This window comes from Bos indicus x Bos taurus, chromosome 23, assembly GCF_003369695.1.
Source record: "Bos indicus x Bos taurus breed Angus x Brahman F1 hybrid chromosome 23, Bos_hybrid_MaternalHap_v2.0, whole genome shotgun sequence".
Lineage (NCBI taxonomy): Eukaryota > Metazoa > Chordata > Mammalia > Artiodactyla > Bovidae > Bos > Bos indicus x Bos taurus.
The window spans coordinates 16112761-16132882 of record NC_040098.1 but is presented as its reverse complement, the minus strand read 5'-3'; the positions used below and the strand labels follow the sequence as shown (position 1 = coordinate 16132882).

General features: G+C 39.9%; 1 protein-coding gene across 7 annotated transcripts in view; it reads right to left on the bottom strand.

Moving 5' to 3' along the window:
• The window catches only part of LOC113881578 (adenylate cyclase type 10-like), a 43762-nt gene extending 24982 nt beyond the window's left edge, over positions 1 to 18780 (bottom strand). For 2 of the 7 annotated variants that reach the window (XR_003508078.1, XM_027524612.1), the window contains exons 1-16: positions 18396 to 18770; positions 17038 to 17142; positions 14456 to 14494; positions 13565 to 13708; positions 10399 to 10604; positions 10030 to 10120; positions 9845 to 9933; positions 8906 to 9097; positions 8400 to 8521; positions 5351 to 5427; positions 5058 to 5247; positions 4509 to 4564; positions 3638 to 3791; positions 3288 to 3477; positions 2028 to 2114; positions 34 to 305 (exon numbers count right to left, since the gene is read on the bottom strand). Coding sequence is in view for 5 of the 7 variants with exons in the window: in XM_027524612.1 (XP_027380413.1) it covers positions 34 to 305; positions 2028 to 2114; positions 3288 to 3477; positions 3638 to 3791; positions 4509 to 4564; positions 5058 to 5247; positions 5351 to 5427; positions 8400 to 8521; positions 8906 to 9097; positions 9845 to 9933; positions 10030 to 10120; positions 10399 to 10604; positions 13565 to 13708; positions 14456 to 14494; positions 17038 to 17142; positions 18396 to 18675 (2294 nt within the window). In the remaining 2 variants the exon portion in view is untranslated. The other 5 variants (XR_003508079.1, XM_027524614.1, XM_027524615.1 and 2 more) reach the window with 5 other exon arrangements.
• Positions 18781 to 20122: the final 1342 nt, after the last annotated feature.

The following is a 20122-nucleotide window of genomic DNA, read 5'->3' as shown; positions in this document are numbered from 1 at the left end:
TAATCAAGTGCCCAGCTAGTCCTAGCCACTCACGTCTGCAGCTCTTGGGGGATGCTCACCACCCCCAGTTCCCAACATGCCATTCTCAACAGTGAGGTCGCTGCCAACTTTGAAATGGGCACCAGGACAGCTGGAGGGCTCTGCAGGAAGTGCTGGGCCTGGCCACACAGGGTGGAGGTAGTGGTCAACGTCATCACCATGATGATAGGCACACCGGAGAGCAATGTTCCCAAAAATTCCCAGGAAGCTGCATCTATATACTGGGCCTCGTCAATGAGGAAAATCAGTGGTGTTTCCCTTACTGCCTGGAAATAACAGTAGAGAAACAATGATAACCTCTGATTAGAAATGAAGTCACCTGATTTTCAAATCTACCATGAACTTCCCATCAACACCTTAAATGTCAGTACAGGCTGGTATTTTCAGAGTAAAATGTAAACTAAGCCCAGGTAATATTTTACTTTATAAATATAAAATAGAGCCTGTATATCTAATTCCTAAAGAAATGTACTGAGCTTCTTTGAACATGAAAATACTCTAATTGAAATATGAAACAAACATCAAAATGTTCTCCAAATCAAACCTGAAGCTTTCAAATATTTCATTTTGGCAAAAGCTTCAAACTGTGTGGGAATGCATAGTATTTTTTATACAGTAACTTCCAAGCCAGGCTGCACATCAGAATTACCTGGGAGTGCTAGCTAAAACCACCAATTATCATGTTCCACTCATGTAGACTTTTAAAAAAGTATTCTCTTTAATCCACATTCTCCGCCCACCTTCCATTCCCCACTGCCACAGGTAATCATGCTAGTATACTTATCATACCACCTTCTGCTTGTACTGCATTCCTATAAAATGTGCATTGCTGTTTTGTCAAGTAAAGTGTTTTTATGTAAATGGTACTGTATTACAGGTCTCATTATTTCTCTTTTTACTCAGGATTTCAAAAACTGGTTTATAACATTATATGTTTTATGTGTACAATATTATATTTTAACTTCTGTACACACCACACCGTGCTCACCACCGAAGGTATAGTTTCCATCCATCACCATATAGTTGACCTCCTACCCTCTGGTAACCAATACTCAGTTCTCTGTATCTCTGTGTTTGCTTTTGCTCATTTATTAATATTCAACATGAATGAAGTTATATGGTATTTGTCTTTCTCCATCTGATTTATTTCACTTAGTATGGTGCCCTCAAGTTCCATCCATGTTGTCAGAAATGGCAAGAAATTATCTTTTTTATTCAGCCATTCATTTGGATAGATACATGCATCCCTGTGTTCACTGCAGCATTACTTACAATAGCCAAGATGCAGAAACAACTGAAGTGCTGGCCGATGGATAAATGGATGAAGAATATGTGGTGTATAAATACGTATATGTATATATACACACTCAGCCATAAGAAAAGATAAAATATTCAGGATTATTTTTAGATCACTCTGTGTTGCTATGTTTTCACTTTCTGCCTTACTTCTAATATCGGCACTATATATACTCCAAGTTTCATCTGTAAATTCATGCCAACACCTCCCTAACCTTCACAAACAAAACACTGTAATGAACCAGCTACCTGGGATTTATATCCAGAAGTAGAACTGCTGGGTATAGACGATGGTTTTATTAAAAATTTGACTGGTTACTTCAACATAGCTTTCCAGAATGGATATATCAGTTTCTTCTTATACAGATCCTTGACTCTGGAATCCTAGACTGGGGACTGAGTATCTGTATTTTTGATAAATAGGAGGTAAAGTAGCTATCCACCTGCATCTAGAAATCACTGTTTTAAGTTACTAAAATTTCATTAAGAAACAGGCTCAGGAAAGAGCAAACACCTTTTCTTGTATGCTGTGCTGTAGGATGGATTCAATGTTAAAATAAATATAACAATGAAGATATCAATACATATGTAGGCCAAGAAATGTCTAAGTCCAGGTAATATGTGGATAGATTAAAATGAACATAAACCATTTCCACCTATTAAAATTAATGGTATGTAGCAAAAATACCCACCTTCTCAAGCACTTCAAAAAAACATGCTTTAATCTTCTGTTGTCTGGCCAGGTCATCCATGCGTGAAACTTTGAAGGATAAGGGAAACTGACCAGGAAAATTAACCATATATTATCATTCAAAATGACAATCTAATAAAAATATACAGGTTCTCAAAAGCAAAGAGAAAATGATTCTATTTTGAGTGAGAACGGGTTTCTACAGGAGTGGGCATAGGGTTACAAATACCAATCAATATATAGTTCAGAGGGTGAGACTGAAAGTTCACTGGTGGTTGGAGAGAGACATCTCCTTTTCATGCTGACCTTTGGCAAACCCTTAAAGGATCAAGACTGAGGAATAAAGTGACAGGTCAGACTTAGCAATACCACTCTGGACAATTCTAGTACCCTGGTTATTCTAAATATACCAAAATGAATGTAGCATGAGACCTGTGAGAAAGACTTGCAATGGACATCCTCAACATTGTGCTAGGCTGAAGCACATGAGCTACCAAGCTACCATGGGCCCGAGAGCCCAAGTGAGACTGCTCCTTGACGACTTCAGGCAAGGCCTGTCTTAAGACAGCAGTCTGCTGAGGGACTGGAAAGACTTTTGTTTTCTCTATTTTTCATTAGATACAATGCCCTGCATGCTGGGTAGATTAGGAGAAGTGATGGAGGATGAATAAATGGAATTGTGGACCAGGGAATTCTTAGTCTACTTGCTATTGGGTACTACATAAATCCTAGATCACTGGAAGCTTTTGAGATTCAGATGCTGGTTCAAGTGACATACTCCCTGATGCAGGAATGGAAAGGGAAAGTTAAAGAACAAGATGCTGCAACCAACTCAAGAACACATGGATACAATTGCTGGGTATCCTCAACTGGTCAGTATCACCTTTTTAGCACTTTCACATTTATAATGTACTCCACATCCTCTAAAATTCATACAAAAACCACATAAAGTACTACAACTGTCATTTTGCAGGTGCCAAAACTGAGGGTCAGAAAGGCTAAGTGATTTGTGCCAAGACATACAACTAGCACATTTCAGAGTTGGTCCTAGAATCCATTCTCCTCAAAAAGGAAAAAGTCTGGGTTCTGGTGTCAAAGACTTTTCAAATCTCAATCCTGCCATTGCTAACTCTGTGTCCTTAGGATATATGTACATATATGTACATATGGCTAAAGGGTTTTAGATTAGAAGACAATACTGGGTCCAATTATCCACCAAAAATATCAGTCATCCAGTTCACACAGCTATCGCCTTCGTTACCTTCACAAACAAGAGGTCATTAAAAAGGCAGTGAAGTGGCTCCTCCACTATTCCACTGAGCTGTCTGTGGAGGCGCTCTTGCCGGTAATGGGCTGGGCATGTATCAATCTCGAAGAAGATGGCCATGAGGGTCTGGACGGCGTAGAAGCACTGCTTGGAATCCGCTTTCTTCAGCTTCAACGGCAACACCCTGGTGAACGTTACTATGGTCACTGGGAGTCCCCTGACGCACAGAGAGGCCTCATTCCAGCAGCCCAAGGACGCTGAATCTAATGATACAAGAGTCTCACCAGCGAGGGAAAGGAGCCCCAAGAGAAATACACGCTAACTCAGAAATCAAGACTCTTTACCTGTGCCCTTCCTTCTGGGCCAGGAAGTTTATTTCAGCCAAGAGCTGACTTTTTCCACTGCCTTTTCCACCTTCATATAGAACTGCCTGTCCCTTCTTCTGGTGCAAACATTCCTGCTGTGCCATTCGGAAAGCTTCCAGTTCTTTCTCCCGGTCTGTTAAAGAGACAAGGAGCACATAACATACCTATACTTCTCAGCAGATACTTATTTATTTGAATTAATTTGTGAAAGTAATTCTCAGAATGGCTTTTTGCCCCAGAATCCTTGACAGAATTCCATTACTTAATAAACCTTCAGATCTTTTTTTCCAGAAAATCAACTTTGGACTATATATAAATGTGTGTTGGGCTTACAGGCTTGCTCCAGAGCCTAAGTAATAATATTGAGGACAACGAGGCACCATATGGACATGGGAGCTACTATATCTTCTCAGCTTTTTGTAAAAAAAAATTTCCATTATAACTATTGAGTGTTCAGACTCTGTCACTGCTATGTGAAAATAATGGTCTAGTGGATATAGATAAAACAGATATAAAGACAGGGAATACACAGTATGGGTGAAACAGTCTTGGTGCTATCGTCACTATCTCAGGATGAGGAATTTCCCTCTAAAGATTTCTCTCTAAAGATGAGAATCCTTACAAAGATTCTTACTAAATGTTGGAACTTGAAATGTAAACATCCAGCATGGAAAAGAAATGGCAAGTCCGCCTCAAAATTAACATAAATTCACTAAGAAGGTTGCTCTCTATTTTCTATTACAAGTTTAGGTGCATTTAGTCTCTTTTTGCTTCTTAAATCACATTTTGCTTTTTAAATCACATTTAACCACCTACAAAATTATGACTTAAGGTAAAAAGGGAAACTTACCTAGCAAAGAGTGATTTTTATTTCTCTCTGTGGCCAAATGTCTCTTCCCAAACATTCTGGGGAAAAGGGCAAAGGGAAATGTGTTGATTAAAAACAGATTGAGATAGACAATATACTTTTAAATAGAGAAAAAAAAATAGAGGACAAGTTGTTCTTATAAACAAATATTTTCAAACAATCAAAGAGGTCCAGAGTTCTGTATAAATGTTTTTAAAAAACTAAAAACATTTGGAAGGGGAGAAAAACTATTAATTTTTCCAGGCTTAGGGAAGTAAACAGTGAAAGTACACAAAGAAAAAAGAACATCTAGACTAGTGACCTGCTACTACTGTTCTCTTCATGTTGGACAGAAGAAGTTCACTGAGGAACGAGCTAAGAGCTAAACATAAAAGCTAAAGATCGCAGAAACCCTCCTCTTACGTCTCTTATTCCATCAGGCCAGTATTAGAAGCATCGTTCTCTCTAATTTCATACAATCAAGCACTGATTATTTCTATGCCCTGATTCTATAAAACAGATGGGAGTGAATTATCGCATAATGACACTCACATACATCTTCTATGGCCAACGTATTCATACATCTTCCCTGGGTTAGAGATATTTTTCATCATTTTCTCTGGGAGTTTCTTGAAGTTGTAAGCAGGTAGCATAGATCTCAGATATGTTACCTCATCACAGGACACCAAACCTGGATAAGCAGTTATCATTCTTGCCACGAGGCTTACTTTTGGGCCAATAACTGTATTGCAGAGACAATAAAAAAAAGGATGGAGACTTTTTGATCACCTCCTCCATCTTTGCCCTCTAAATCACAGACCTAACAGTCCAATATCCTTTCCTACCTGTATATTCGTGTCTTGAAACTGCCCCAACCATGCCACAGAATACTGGTCCATTGGTGATACTGATGGAAACAAGCCTGGGGATGAGAAAAATAACAGTTGGTAACTATGCACTCAGAAGCCTCTGCTTCAGGCACCAGACTGCCACTCCCCTAGATCCAGAAGTCTAGTTTTAGAGCTCAGAATGCACAGGGCCAGAGGCTGCTGTCAGACAGCACCACATGGTGGGTACAAAGTACTGAATATTGGGGAAATAGTCAAAAGGAACAAAATGTTTCTCCTTCTCAGGAATGGCAGTTGAAGAGCTATTAGTAGTAAAAACACTAAAAATACCTTGTATCTATCAGATACTTTATGTGTGCTCTTTGAAGTACTTTCAAATTCATTATCTCATCTGATCCTTTGAGGGATAATTAGCAACAAACATGTGAGGCATGCAGGGCAAATATTTAAAATCCATTTGACAGAAGAAAAAAAAAAAAAAAACTGAACCCATTAATTAACTTTCCCAGAGTTGTACAAGTTAATGTTAGAATCAGAATGAGAATCCAGGCCTCCTGACTCCCAGACCAATGTTATTTCCACTACACCGCACTACTTCACATAAAATCCCAAACTGAAAAGTAGATCAATAGAACTATACAGGATTAATGGAACAAATAATGCTAGAATGTGAGAGAAAAGGAATACTCAGAACGTCAGGCTGCTGATGGAAGCATTTCCCAAAATATACTCCTTAGAACATTCATCCTTCTGGGTTTTTATACGTCTTGGTGTTTGGTGATCAAGTAAATTTGGGAAATGTTGAATAAAACAAAATACAGCAAATATCTTCATTGAGAGACTACTCAGAAACCTTGATGTTAATGTATATTGTGAACCTTCAAGAAGGAAATATAGTTGCATCAATTCCCAACATACATGACCATGAAGATATTTTCTTTCAGTATTTTTAAAAGGACTAATGTTCTACCAAACACACTTTAGGAAATTACTGAATCAGTAATTATCTTCAAGGAAAAAAAAAAAAAAAAAAAACACACTGACCTGGAAACTAGATTTTAGAATCTATCACTGTTAAATTACTTGGCTTTCTAACATGACCTATGGGTCTTAGTTTACTTAAGTTAAGGAGGCCAAATGAGATGAACTCTAAGATCTTGTCTAGCTCTTAACATCTACAATGAAAATGAAAGTGAAAGTCACTCAGTCACATCCGACTCTTTGCGATCCCATGGAATTCTCCAGGCCAGAATACTGGAGTGGGTAGCCTTTCCCTTCTCCAGTAGATCTTCCCAACCCAGGGATTGAACCCAGGTCGAACTAAGGATCAAACCAAGGATCAAACCAGGATTGAACCAAGAGCTAGACAAGATCTGGAGAGCTCATCTCAACATCTACAAGGTTCTAAACTAAAAAAGACTGAAAGGACCAAGTTATGGTCTAAGAGTCATAGAAGGCATGCTTAAAGGCATTGTAAGATGGTCTCTAATGACCAAAGAAATTACTATCTTATTCAACAGTAAGGGCTAACAGCAGGAGCCTTGAAGACCAGAAGTCAGTGCAAAATTTGGAAACAGAATAGACCACACTGGAAGGAATGGCTTAGCATACTCATACTGGAGGTACGACTGGCAAGTAGGCTGTAGTATCTGTGGATCTCAACAAGCCTGAAAGAACTGCCATCACATACCTGGTGGCTCAGATGGTAAAGAATCTGCCTGCAATGCAGGAGACCCAGGTTTGATCCCTGGGTCAGGAAGATCCCCTGGAGAAGGGAGTGGCTACCTACTCCAGTGTTCTTGCTTTGAGAATTCCATGGACAGAGGAGCCTGGTGGATGGGACCCTGGTGGTCCATGGGGTCCCAAAGAATTGGACACAACTGAGTGACTAACACTTTTACTTTTCACCAAGTATCTATGAAGCAACTGTAGCATCTTATCTATAAAATACCAGGTTGGCCAAAACCAGGTTGGTTTGTTTGGGTTTTTCTGTTACATCTTATTGATAAGCCTGAATGAACCTTTTGGCCAACCCAGTAAGAAGTTGGATGAGACAATCTCTAAGTTCCTTTTCAGCATGAAAAGGGAATATTTGTATTTTGTAAGAGGCAGCTATGAGGTAATGAAAATAACACAGGTTTGAGCACAGAAGATCTGGGTGTCATTACCAGTTCTTCTACATGCTAGTAACCCCTCTTCTGGGGCCTCAGTTTCCTCATGTGTAAAAGGATACAAATGTTCACACTGCTAGCATATACTAAAGTGTTTTAAAAATGTTAAAGTATTATGAAAGTACGTGACATAATTTTTATTCATCTTGAATAAGTATGGCAAGCAAACAAATCTTTGACTCAATGTTGACATTAGGAACGACTGTTTTTCAAATCTATTCATGTACACACTTTCCTTATAGCTTTCTAGTGGGAAAAAAAAAAAAAACACCAAAACGGTCATTTGAAAAACTCTAACCAATCATGTCATACATAGTTGCACAACTTCATTAGGACTAGGCTTTTGTAGGTGGGAGAGTGGTGTGGATATGGAGGCAGGAGATCAATTCAGTGTGAATTCCAGAAAAATCAACAGGACTGGGAAAGACCAAGAGTGAAAGCCAAGAAGAAGAGCGTTGACCAGCTGTGGTCCCTTCTTATCGAGGTAATTGCTCCACAACTTCTCTTCCTTCCCCTCCTCTCCCCAAAGACAGGCAGCCATCTCTTCACATACAGATATATTAGTTGTGTATTAATTTACACATTGGTTGTCCCTTTGCAGTGTTCTAGCATCTTGCTATGCATACTCTGCACCTTCCCCTCTCCCACCCTACTGGATGAAAACTTACACCCATTTCCCCTGGGAATCGAGCACACAGTTCTGTATCTAGTGATTTCTTAACATATCTTGTCTTCTGACTTCCCTTAGCATGCTCCCTCCCCTTTAGGCGGACTCTGGATGCTCTCAACCCCTGCTACTTGTTACCACCTCCTACCCTGCCTGCAGAACCCCACTGGGTCTGTGAAGCTCCTCTCTGCCCCACCTTCCTCCTCACTTGGTCTCAGCAAGATTCTCCCAGCAGAAGCTGAAGATGCTGAAGGAGCTCTCCAGGGCATGTGCACACTCGTCTGGCTTCTTATCCCCAGGTAGGCCGAAAACACAGAGGAACATGCAGCCCTGAGACAGGTGACAAAGAAAGAAAAGGGAAATTGACCTGGGGAAGAAATATAGCTTGCCTCAACTGAACCAGCTTCCCTGAGTGAAGCCAGACCTTCATGGCTGGGTTTTCTATTAGACATGAAGGAGTCTAGGATCTAGGATTCTAGGATCCTAGGTCACATCAACATGGAAATTGTTAAAGAAAGAATAGAAAAACTTCATTTAACTATATAAAGAACTGAAATTTAAAACACCAGAGAAATATGTTAAGAACTTTCAAAAATTCAATTTCTAGTCTCTATTTTTGAGAGAGAGTGTCTATCAGTGAGAGAGAAACTGGTCATAAGACTATTATTCCTTACTCACCATTAATATTGATATGTCAAGTTCCCTTGTACTTACTGTCTCAAACATAAAGATCCGGCTCAGCTGGCCACCCCCTGTCTCTATCACTGTGGAGATGTATAACGCAGCCTCCTGGATAAGATGGCACAAATGCAACACCCATGCTGTCTTGTGGAACTCGAGGCTGACCAAAACCATAGTCACAGTGCGGAATTCGGATATATACTCCATAGGCTGGCCTTCATCAATCTACAAAGACACGGTGAGTCACCTTGCTGTATCTTCAACTTTCAGTATCATGGTTAGGCATTTAAGTTCTATATTCCATGGTAAACATGAGAAAATAACTTTCGGATATCAGACAAAAAACTTAAAATTCAGATTCAAGAGGCATCAGATCAGATCAGATCAGATCAGTCACTCAGTTGTGTCCGACTCTTTGTGACCCCATGAATCGCAGCACGCCAGGCCTCCCTGTCCCTCACCAACTCCCAGAGTTCACTCAGACTCACGTCCATCGAGTCAGTGATGCCATCCAGTCAAGAGGCATAGAGCATGTACCAACTAGTGCACTTGGAGTTAAAATCATTTGACTTTAAATCTAACTTACTGATGAAATTTGCCAAGCTTTTCTATTTTCCTCTCTAAGACATAGTTTGATATATCTATTAGTCTTTATATCACTTACTACAGGATTCACATATACAGAATCAATCAACACATATTTACCAAGCATACACTCTATACTTTATTTACAGAGTATTAGTTTCCAGAGGGACAAACAAAAACCAAATATGGTTTCTACTTTCCAGGACTGAGAAATCTAAACTCATAAGACCTGTCAGTAATTGGTGCAGATGGGAAAATCTGCTGGTATTACTATAGGGAGGAGATGAACTGGATCAATATGAATGGTTGTCACATATGTACATGTACACTTATTTATATAAACACACACACAGCCTACACACAATGACTCAAGAACTAGGAAACAACCTTCTTCAAAAGGTTTTTCATTATGTGCTTCCGCAGGGTTTGCTCAAGTGCAGAATCTGGATCCAACTCCAGGGCGGCTCTTAGAATGTCTGAGAGAAGGAAAACAAACAAAACGTCTCCAGCCATGCAGAAAATTAATCTTTGAAATGGGCATGGGTAGTATAATAAAGGACAAAGTCACTTACCAGCACTTGTCCGGTAATGTGGCAGATAATCGAGGCACTTGTAAAAATGCTCATCAAAATCAAATGGGTCAATGATCCGCATATCTCTTAACTATAGAAAGGGAACTGCTCAATTCGGTGTCCACCCACCAACTGGATTACCTTTGGTTCTTTAATAGAGGGCTGAGGATGGCATTTCCCTTGTTTATTGCTTATCTTTTCCGCCTTACTATTCTGCCTTATTTTCCTGGGAGAGTATCCCTCACCTCCCTCCAAAATAAAAGTTCCAGTGGCTACTGGGTTGGCCTGGTGTTGAGCACAGCCAGAGTACTACCCTGCACAGCAGGAAGTCCTTTTCAGGACTTTCAGTGGATGTGACCAGCCTCCTACCTTCACAGCTTCATCCTCCCGCATGATTTCCACTTCAAACATGTACTGCTCACAGAGCTTCCAGCAGTTCCAGGACAGGACAATCTCATTTGCTTGAGCCAACCGTTGAGCTAACTGCACACCATCTACATCCCGGCCAATCACCAAGAGGTACTGGCGCTGCTCATCTCCAACAATAACCTGGGAAATCCGACCTGCAGATAGACCTATCCAGAGAAAAGAAGACAACTGATGTCCAGACAAACTCAGCCGGCAAACTATTCAAAGAGTTGGGGGGATGGGGTTGGAATCCTCACATTGCTTTATACATCATACCAAACTCATTGCCCACAGCTGCAGAAGTATTAGGTGAGCTCACCCTCAAAAATTATACCTTGCCCCAGATTTCCTTATGTGTTAAATACACCTACAGGCAGACATTCAAACAAGCCTGTGTTGTATGAGGGAAGAAACTCTTGGATCCTAGGCGTCCAAGAATCTTCTCTCTAAATTGTTCTTCTAATAGATAGCTAGGTCCTGATGGCAGAGACCAAATGGTTATGCTAAGGAACTCGGCCACTCTGTAACCACACCGGCTCTCCTCATACGTGACCAGGACTGAGAGAGTAGACAATCAGTATTTACCACGAATGGGCTTTGCCATACCCTTTTTTTCTGCCTCCTGTTTTTCTTGCTCTGGAGGATTTTTTTTATTGTTAATAACAGCTGAAAAACTGGCTTGCTTGCCAGGAAAGATATGACTATAACCACGAGAAGTATGCCCTTAGGTAAGTCACCCAATCCAACAAGGGAAAAGCAATTTTAAAAGAATGACAGAGGTATATACTTTCGGTATACAATTTTGGTTTTTACACATGTCTGTAAATTTAAAAACACAGCAATGTAAACCATCTAAAATGAAATACAGGGAGGAAAAAAGAAACAATGAACATAGCAACAGCAAGCTGTGGGACAATTTCAAGTAGTCTCGTAGGTATATAACTGGACAGAGGAAGAGTTAAAAGTTCTTTGAAGAAATAATGGCAGAACATTTTCTAAATGTTACAAAAACTAGAAACCTATAGAACCAAGAATCTCAGATTCCCAAGCAAAAGAAAAATTAAGAAAACTGTACCAAGGTACATCATTATCAGATTACCTAAAACCAGTGATAAAGAAAATATATTAAAAGCAGCTGAAGTGGAAGAGGAGACACAATATATACAAAGAAACAAAAATAAAGCTGAAAGTAGATTTTTTGTTGGAAACACTGCAAGCTAGAAGACAGCAGAACAGCTTTCATGTAAGAGGGGAAAACTCTGTCGATCTAGAATTCTATACCCAGGGGAAATACCCTTCGAAAACAGAGGTGAAGTATTTTTTTTTTTTTTGCAGACACAAAAATGTATCTACAGCAAACCCATACTATGAGAAATGTTAAAGGAAGTTCTTCAACCTCAAACAGACAATAAAAAAGGTTGATTAGGACATGGAGAAATTGGAACTTTCATACATTGCTGGCGGAAATGTAAAATGGTACAACCACTTTGGTAAAAAAAAAAATTAACAATTTCTGAAGAAGGTAAACATGCATCTACCATTATGACCCAGCCCTTTCACTCCTACGTATTTAACCAAGAGAAGTAAATGCAAATGTCCATACAAAGACTTGTACAGAGATGTTCATGACAGCTTTACTTGTAATAGCCCCAAATGGATAACAATGAATTATGAATCTCAAATTACGCTGAATTAAAGTAGCCAAAAAGTACATACCGTATGATACCACTTATATAACATTATTTAAAAATTAAAAATAAACTCTAAGATAGAAAGGAGATCTGTGATTGTTTGGGGATGGGGAGAGAAGGGAGGGAAAGCTTATAAAGAGGCACAGAAAACTTTAGTGAGTGCTGAATATGTTCATTATTTTGATTGTAGTGATGGTTTCAAAAGTATATACATATGTCTATGTACAGTATCAATTATGAATTATCTACCAATAAAACAAAAACCAGAAGAACAAAAAAAGGATGGTAGGAGAGATGCTATATAACTCAGAATATCATTCTTCACTTCTGCTCCTCAAAATACCAGTGAATAGCTGGAGCCAACCTTTGCCCTTACTTCAGAAACGCTTGGAGGCTGTGGACCCCTGTGAGGCAGTTTTTCGTATAGAGCTTCCCCTTCAACCTTGACTCTGCCACTGCTGCAACTGTGGCCTGTGTTCAGTTTTTAAATTCGATGGCATTGTATTATATTTTTGATAACGTAATACAGTAACATAGTTCAAAAACCAAACTATATAAAGACTATACATTAAAGTCTTGATTCCAACTTATATATCTATCTACACTATTTTCCCCCAATAGGAAACTTTTATTAGTTTCTTATACATCTTTCTGGTGTTTCTTTATACAAATATAAACAAATAAAAATTCTTAACTTTTCCTCCTTACCCAAAAGGTAGCATACTAAACACAGTGCTCTGCATCTTGCTTTTTCTCACCTATATTTTGGAGCTACTGCTATAGCAAAACATCTTTTTTTAAAGTTGCAGAGAATCTCAGTAGGTAGACATGTTATTGTTTATTTAACTCATCTTCCATAGATGTATTATTTTCACACTTTTATCACAATTTATATTGCAGCCAATCATTTTACACATATGATATTTTATAAATATTCAGATGTACCTATAGGGTAAATGGTATGGTTGAAGGATAAATGTTAGGATTGCTGGATTGAAGAAAAAAATGCATTTGCAATCTTGGTAGAGATTACTGAATCAGCCTCCATGGAAGCTGTACCACTGCTGACTCTCATCAGCACTGTGTGAGGTTTACTCCTTACAACCTCATCAACAGTGTGCTCAGCATCTGAACTTTTCCATATCTATAGATAAAAACGATCTAAATTGGTACTTTCAATTGGTATTTTTCTTATTATGAAGTTGACCGGTTTTCTACAAGTTACTAGGGATGTTTTCTTTATGTTCTACTTGCTCTTTGCTCATTTCTCTCTTAGAATATTAGTCTTTTCTTGATTTCTATGTGTTTTTTCTATATTAGAAAAATTCACCTGTCTACATAAGTTGCAAATGTTTTTTCTCTAGGTTGTCATTTATCTTTTGAATTTTTATAGTGGTTTATTATTTTTAACTGATCACTCTTTTAGTAGCTATTACCTATCTTTAGCTGCAGGTCCTGGCCTTCTCTGGTATGGTAGATCCCAAATTTCTCCTGTATCTCCAGACTGCATTTTGCCACCAGAGTAATGATGTCACTCAGTTGATTTTGTTCCACTGTCCAGAGTGCTAGGAGCACATTCCCTGCAGAGATAAAAAATAGGCTGACAGAGATCAAATATCCGAATTCACTCGCCAGGGCAAACCCACAGTAATACAGATGTCATGCAAGGTGTTAGACAAGGTTTCTCGGCCCTATTTATCATGCCAGGTTAAAATACTGCTTTAGATCCTCAAAACTAATCAGCATATAAAAACATTACTAGGTAGAAGCTGAAAAGTTCTTAAAACTAAGGCTATTTCTGGTAACCCTTTCTCTTTTTTCCATCAGTATATTAACAGAAAGAGGAGAGGTACTAGCTAACAAGTTCACAAAACGTAGGATTACATTCAAGTTGAATTCTAAGTTTTTAAGAGGTTTTATTAAATTTAAGTGAAAGGATAGGCCAACTCTGTGGCAGATAGCTGTTAATGAGCCTAAGAGTTGTCCAGAAAGGAGAGACAAGCTAGACTTCTCTCCCTATCGTATACTTAGCTTCTGCTATTAGTGACTAAGTTTTTCGTCAGTTTTCTCATGAATGCGTTATAGGTACTTATTTTCCTGTCATTCAATCTGAACAAAATGTAAAGCACATGGGAGTTTACTACCGACATGGCTTTTCCATTAAATTGAGAGATCCTCTGAGGCAGAGACTGTGCCTTCCTCATCTTTGCTTTCCCAGGGCCCAGTACATGTTAAATAACCAAACAATGCTATATGCCAAATTCCATCTAAATATAGTCTTCTTAACTTACAGTGCTGTAAATACTAAAAAACAAACTGAAAAATACCTGTGATATTTAGGATATCTCCTCCAAAACAGAGCACATCTGAAATCAAGTAAGGGAGAGAGAGGAAAACGAGTCATAAATCAGAGATATACCAGATCACGGGCAGAGTCATATATGATGAAAAGAATGGCCTACTGAGTTTTTCCTCCAATTTTTTTCTGGTTAATTTATTCTCTCTAAAGCTCAGACTCCTTCTTTCTTTCCTCTAAATTCTCCCGCAAATCCGTGGTTCCTATATCCGTAGTCTCTAAAAACGGGAATGTCCTCCTCAAAAACCCTTTGAAGTTATCTTCAAAGCCATTCTATTTGTTCTCTGGATCCTAGTCCCTTTCACCTTCTTAAAAACTTCACTCCCTTTCTTATCTTCTCTCTACTTCATCATTCCCATTAATATATATTAAAAAAAAAACAAACACCAAAGCACAACAAAATTAACCCATGTATTCTTGACTGTTTTCTTCTCTAGTTATTAGCTCATTTTTGTTATATTCCCAGCAAAACAATTCTCAAGAGACTGGTGATACACAAGTTTTTCCTCCTATCCTAATCATGCTTATTTTCTTTACCATTCTCTTCTCAGTTTATTCCAATTTGGCCATTTCCACCAATTCACTGAAATTATCATCAACAGCATTCATCTTGCTAAATTCACTACTTTTCTGACATCATTGCACTTGATACCCTTTCATTTTCAACCCAGCTAGAACGGCCCTCTTCTAGAGACATTACTTCCACTTAGTCTTCAGAAATACCACAAAATCCTACCTGACTGGCTGATTTACAGTCTCTTTTGTAGGTTCTTTCTCGGTTATCAAAATCCTCCCCTGGAATTCCTTAAGGCTTAGTCTTAGGCTCTTTATTTACACTCGCCCCATGCAGACTCAATCATTTATTAACTGTAATATCTTCATGCCATCAATTCACTTTTCAACTCTAACAGATCTATTCTCTGAGCTCCATCTCAATCACAGCTACTAACTTCATTTCTCCCCTTGAATGACTGACTTATTAACTTATTAACATCTTTAAACTCAATCTATTAAAATAGAGCCCTTAATTTTCCTTCTCAAAGCCATCTTTCCCATCACGATTCAGTGATTCCACCATATAACTCAGTTACAAAAGTCAGAAAACTTGAGAATCCGTTTCCTCACTGCTTCCCACTGAAATCTGATACATTAGAAAATCCTGTCTGCTGAACTGCGAAATATTTGTATTTCAAATCATCTCCATATAACTCCCTTCATTGCCATATATCTAGACCAATGGTTTCAACTTTTACCACATACTGAACTTGCCTGTGAAACTTTAAAAATCCTCATTCTTGGGCCTCACCCAAGACATTCTAATTTAACTGGTCTGGGGTGAAGTCTAGACAGGATTTTTAAAAGCTTCCTAAGTGGCATCCAATGTGCTGCCAAGGTTGAGAAACACTAACCTAGATAAAATCTCCATTATCTTGCTGCAACTGCTCCAAATGCCTCTTCCAGCTTCCATTCTTAACACCTATCCTCCATTAGTTCCCAATAATACAATCTCCACAGGGGTAGGCAGGTACTGCAGCTTTTTTATTTTCCCATCTGTTTCCAATACCCAGCAGTTCTTGCTTATAATACAAACATGATACATGATTTCCATCTCCTCCTTTCGTCCAAACTTGAAGAAATCAATTGAAAGACTTTATTTTTAAATTAAAAAAAATTCTGGCCACACCCCACAGCTTGCAGGATCTTAGTTCCTGGACCAGGGATTGAACCTGGACTCCAGTATTGGAAGCATGGAGTCCTAACCACTGGATTACCAGGGAATTCTCTAAAAATCTTTTATACTTGTTCCTCAGGGGTACAGGGGCAGTCAAATAGTCACTTTACATGGCTAAAGGAAATGCCACGAAGTAATTATTCTGGTGAATCTCAGAATAATGATATAACTCAACAGGATTCTGTCAGTAAAGGAAGGCAATGTTATATTAGTACTAAAGGGCATAGGGCCAGAGTAATTTATGTTAGGGAGGCCTAACTAGACTCAAAGCTCTTTGAAGAGTAGATTTTTGCATGCCCTGCACTTACTACAACGTATGTCACAGAGATGGTACTCAGAACATGTTTATTGTACAAATGAAAAGTCCCTCTCCCTTCCAGATTAGGCAAATATCCACAAACTTAATATACGGCAGAAAGGAAACACTCATTCCTACTTCAACAGATCAAAATGCAATAACAGAATGGGAAGGTGTTCTGTATGTTTTATCTGATATACACATGAGATACATATTACAGTTTGAAGAGACAACCTGAGGAATACTTTATTTTGAAATAAAATACAAATATATAAAGTAAAAAGCAGCACTTTCCTCCCCTTTCTGAACAGGATGAGTCAACATGATGTGAAACTGGGTATAATGGCAGATACAGGCAAAGATCTAGCTCATCAGTGGCAAAAAGATATTAAGATATTAACCAAAAGATATTAAGGATGAATGACACTAAAAGGATGTCACTTTTAGTGTGCATTTTAAAGTACCCCAGGTCCCCTTGGGGCCCAGCACCACACCTCTTTCCTCCCCCACAATAGTCACTCACGCTCCACGATGTCACTAATGTAATAACTGAAGATGTGGGCCAGTCTGTCCATGTCATGTTCCAACTTGCAGCTCAGGCTGAACCTGTCCATTAATGCTGTAAACCCTGACCACCAAAGCAAAAATCACTATGTTAGCTGCAAATCCTAAACTTTTAGACTCTATTCCCTCCACACATCAGGCCAGTAAAACCGAAGATCTCTTCAAGATGAAGTGAAGTCGCTCAGTCGTGTCCAACTCTTTGCGACCCCATGGACTGTAGCCTACTAAGCTCCTCGGTCCATGGGATTTTCCAGGCAAGAGTACTGGAGTGGGTTGCCATTTCCTTCTCCTCTTCAAGATGAGTCATTTCATTATCTTTTAACATGATGTTGCTTAGCAAGTACTCAAGGCCAGACTGGTTGCTGCTCCCTCTGGGAGTCCAGAGGGCCACCCTCCCCCATGTTTCCAGGAGCTGCCCACGGTGAAGACTCATCCAAATCCAGCTAGTGCTTTCCCATTACACCTTCTTAAGGCTCCCTGGCCCAGGGAAACTGTGGGATTCCTCCCTGCCCCACGTGAGGGACAGAGAAACCACTGACAAGGAGAATGGATTAAAGCCTTATGGAAAACTCATGGAGAGCTTTTCTAGGACAGACACCCGAATCACTCATTTTCATATCAGTGACACACTTAGCTCCATAAATATGATATAAATAAATGACTCTCATAGCAGTTGTGCACGCATATGAAGTCACTTCAGTCCTGTCCAGCTCTTTGTAACCCTATGGGCTACAGCCCGCCAGGCTCCTCTGTCCATGGGCTTCTCCAGGCAACAACACTGGAGTGGGTTGCCATGCCCTCCTCATACGTATCTTTCCCACCCAGGGATCAAACTAAGGTCTCTTATATCTCCTGCATTGGCAAGCTGTACCACTAACGCCACCTGCGAAGCCCCTCTGCTGGGTCTTAACTCCTAGAACAATGGCGGGCACTTACTTACAGACTCAAAATAGGAATTAACTGAGCAAATAGAATCACTGGATGAAGCAGAATGTTTAATGGAAAATGCTCAAGGTTGGGAATAACTTGGGTTCAAAGCCTGCCATATGACCCTGAAAAATCCTTTCCCCTTTCTGTGTCTCAATTACATCGTCGCTGAAGTGAATTCCAGGGCTACGCCAGGTCGTCCGAAAAGGCGTCCTCCTGCTCTGCAAATGGCTCTCTAGTTTTCGGCGGAGGCGGAGAGAAGTGTAGACACACTCCGCCTTAGCTCACCCCCGCGGCCACGCCCGTAACCGCCGCGGCCCAGACGAGCTGAAGCCTAACGGCCACTCCTCCAGCAGGTCGGGAGAGCGACGCGTCTCCCTTCGCCCTCACCCGTCACGTGGACGCCAAGGAGGACGCCCTGGGCCGTGGCGAGCTCGGGTTCAGATCCCCTGGGATTCCTGAAGACCAGTAGGTCGGGAAGCAGCGCCGCCAACCTGGCCTCTACTGGCCATAGAGGCGGCGCCGCCAGCCGCTTGGCGGTTGCCATGGCGGCGGCGGGCTTGCCTGTCGTTACCGGAAACGGGGTCGCTCCGCGTAGTAGCCAATCCTCAACGACGGCCCTGACTGGTCCCTCCCACCAACCAATCAGTGCGGACTCACTTGGGGCCATTCCTTAGTATTTCAGCGCTTTAGCGCTAGCTCCGGCTTCCGGTGGGCGGGAAGGCGGAGCGGAAGGCGGACTGGGCGGTGTCTTCGAAGGAGCAAAACTTGACGTTTTAAAATGTTTGAAACATGAAAATGCTTCTACAATAAAACTGATCAACTGGGACAAGTATCGAAAGGGCGGTCCTTTTCATTTCACCGGCATTGAAAGTTGGGTCATCTTAGTTTCTAAGGACGAATTCCACTTGGCATCTGACGAAAGCAAACTCAGAATGGTTTTTTAATACCGTTAGACAAAGGCTATTTAACACAGGCAGTCCTTTTCTTCCGTTTTTGTTGTCTGCCAGGTCATTCGGTATCATGGGAGTATTTCCCGAGCCGTTTCTCTCGCACTTTTGTGTGAAAAGGTACTATTTGAGGTTGCCGGTCTGTGGGTCGTATTTGTTAAAATACTAAGCAATAAAAGGATGAGTATATTATAGATTTTTAACAATCACAGAAATGCATCTGTTTTTCTGCATATAGAAATTAAAAACCACATCTTCACTGTTTAGTTCTACATGTGTCCATGCTGTTTTGGTGACAAAGGGCTAGTTTTACTCATGGAATTACTGCCTCTTAATGAACACGTCCAGTGAGAATATCAAATAAATGATCAACCACAGGTGACAGCAGTATCTCCTCAGTAGAGTGGGAGGGCCAAAGGGCAGAAAAAGAGGTGAAGGGGCAACACACAGCTCCTAGTTTGACACTGTCCACGGAGCACATGTGTTTACAAAGATTGCAATACATAATAAACACAATCCAAAACCTATGGGATGTAGACTCCTAAAAATTCAAGACACTTTTTAGCATTTTTATATTTATTTTAAAAAGTAACAACTGAAATGACATCAATGATCCATCACCTGTGCTTCTTCCACTGCTGAGGGGGGAAAAAAACCCAAATCCTCCTATGTAGTTGAGTCCCGAAGGAAAATCAAGACATTATTACCAGACATCCATTAGCCAGAAGAATGCTCTAAAAATGCTCTTTTGGTCCAGTGGTATAGACACTGACATGTTCAATGTACCAGTGCAATTAAAATATATACATTTACAATTATCCTGCCAAAAAAAGCACTTAAAATAACTATGTATTAAACCAATTATTCACTCATTCATTCACTCTTTTTGCATCACTACAGTCACAAGGACAAATGAATAAAAGAACTTCTAGAGTATCTGAGGGGTGTGGGTGGGGGGAGAGGTGGGAGAGGATTAAAAAAAAAAAAAACAACTTCTAGTAACAAAGAAAAAAATCCAAACCTCACCCCCACTTTATGGGTTATTATGTGCTAAAATGACCACAATAAAAGGGTCATGAGCTGTCTGAAATGCAATGACAAAATGACAACTGAAGCATTAAAAAAAAAAACAAAACCCAAATTTGTGAGAAAATAATCCACAACAGT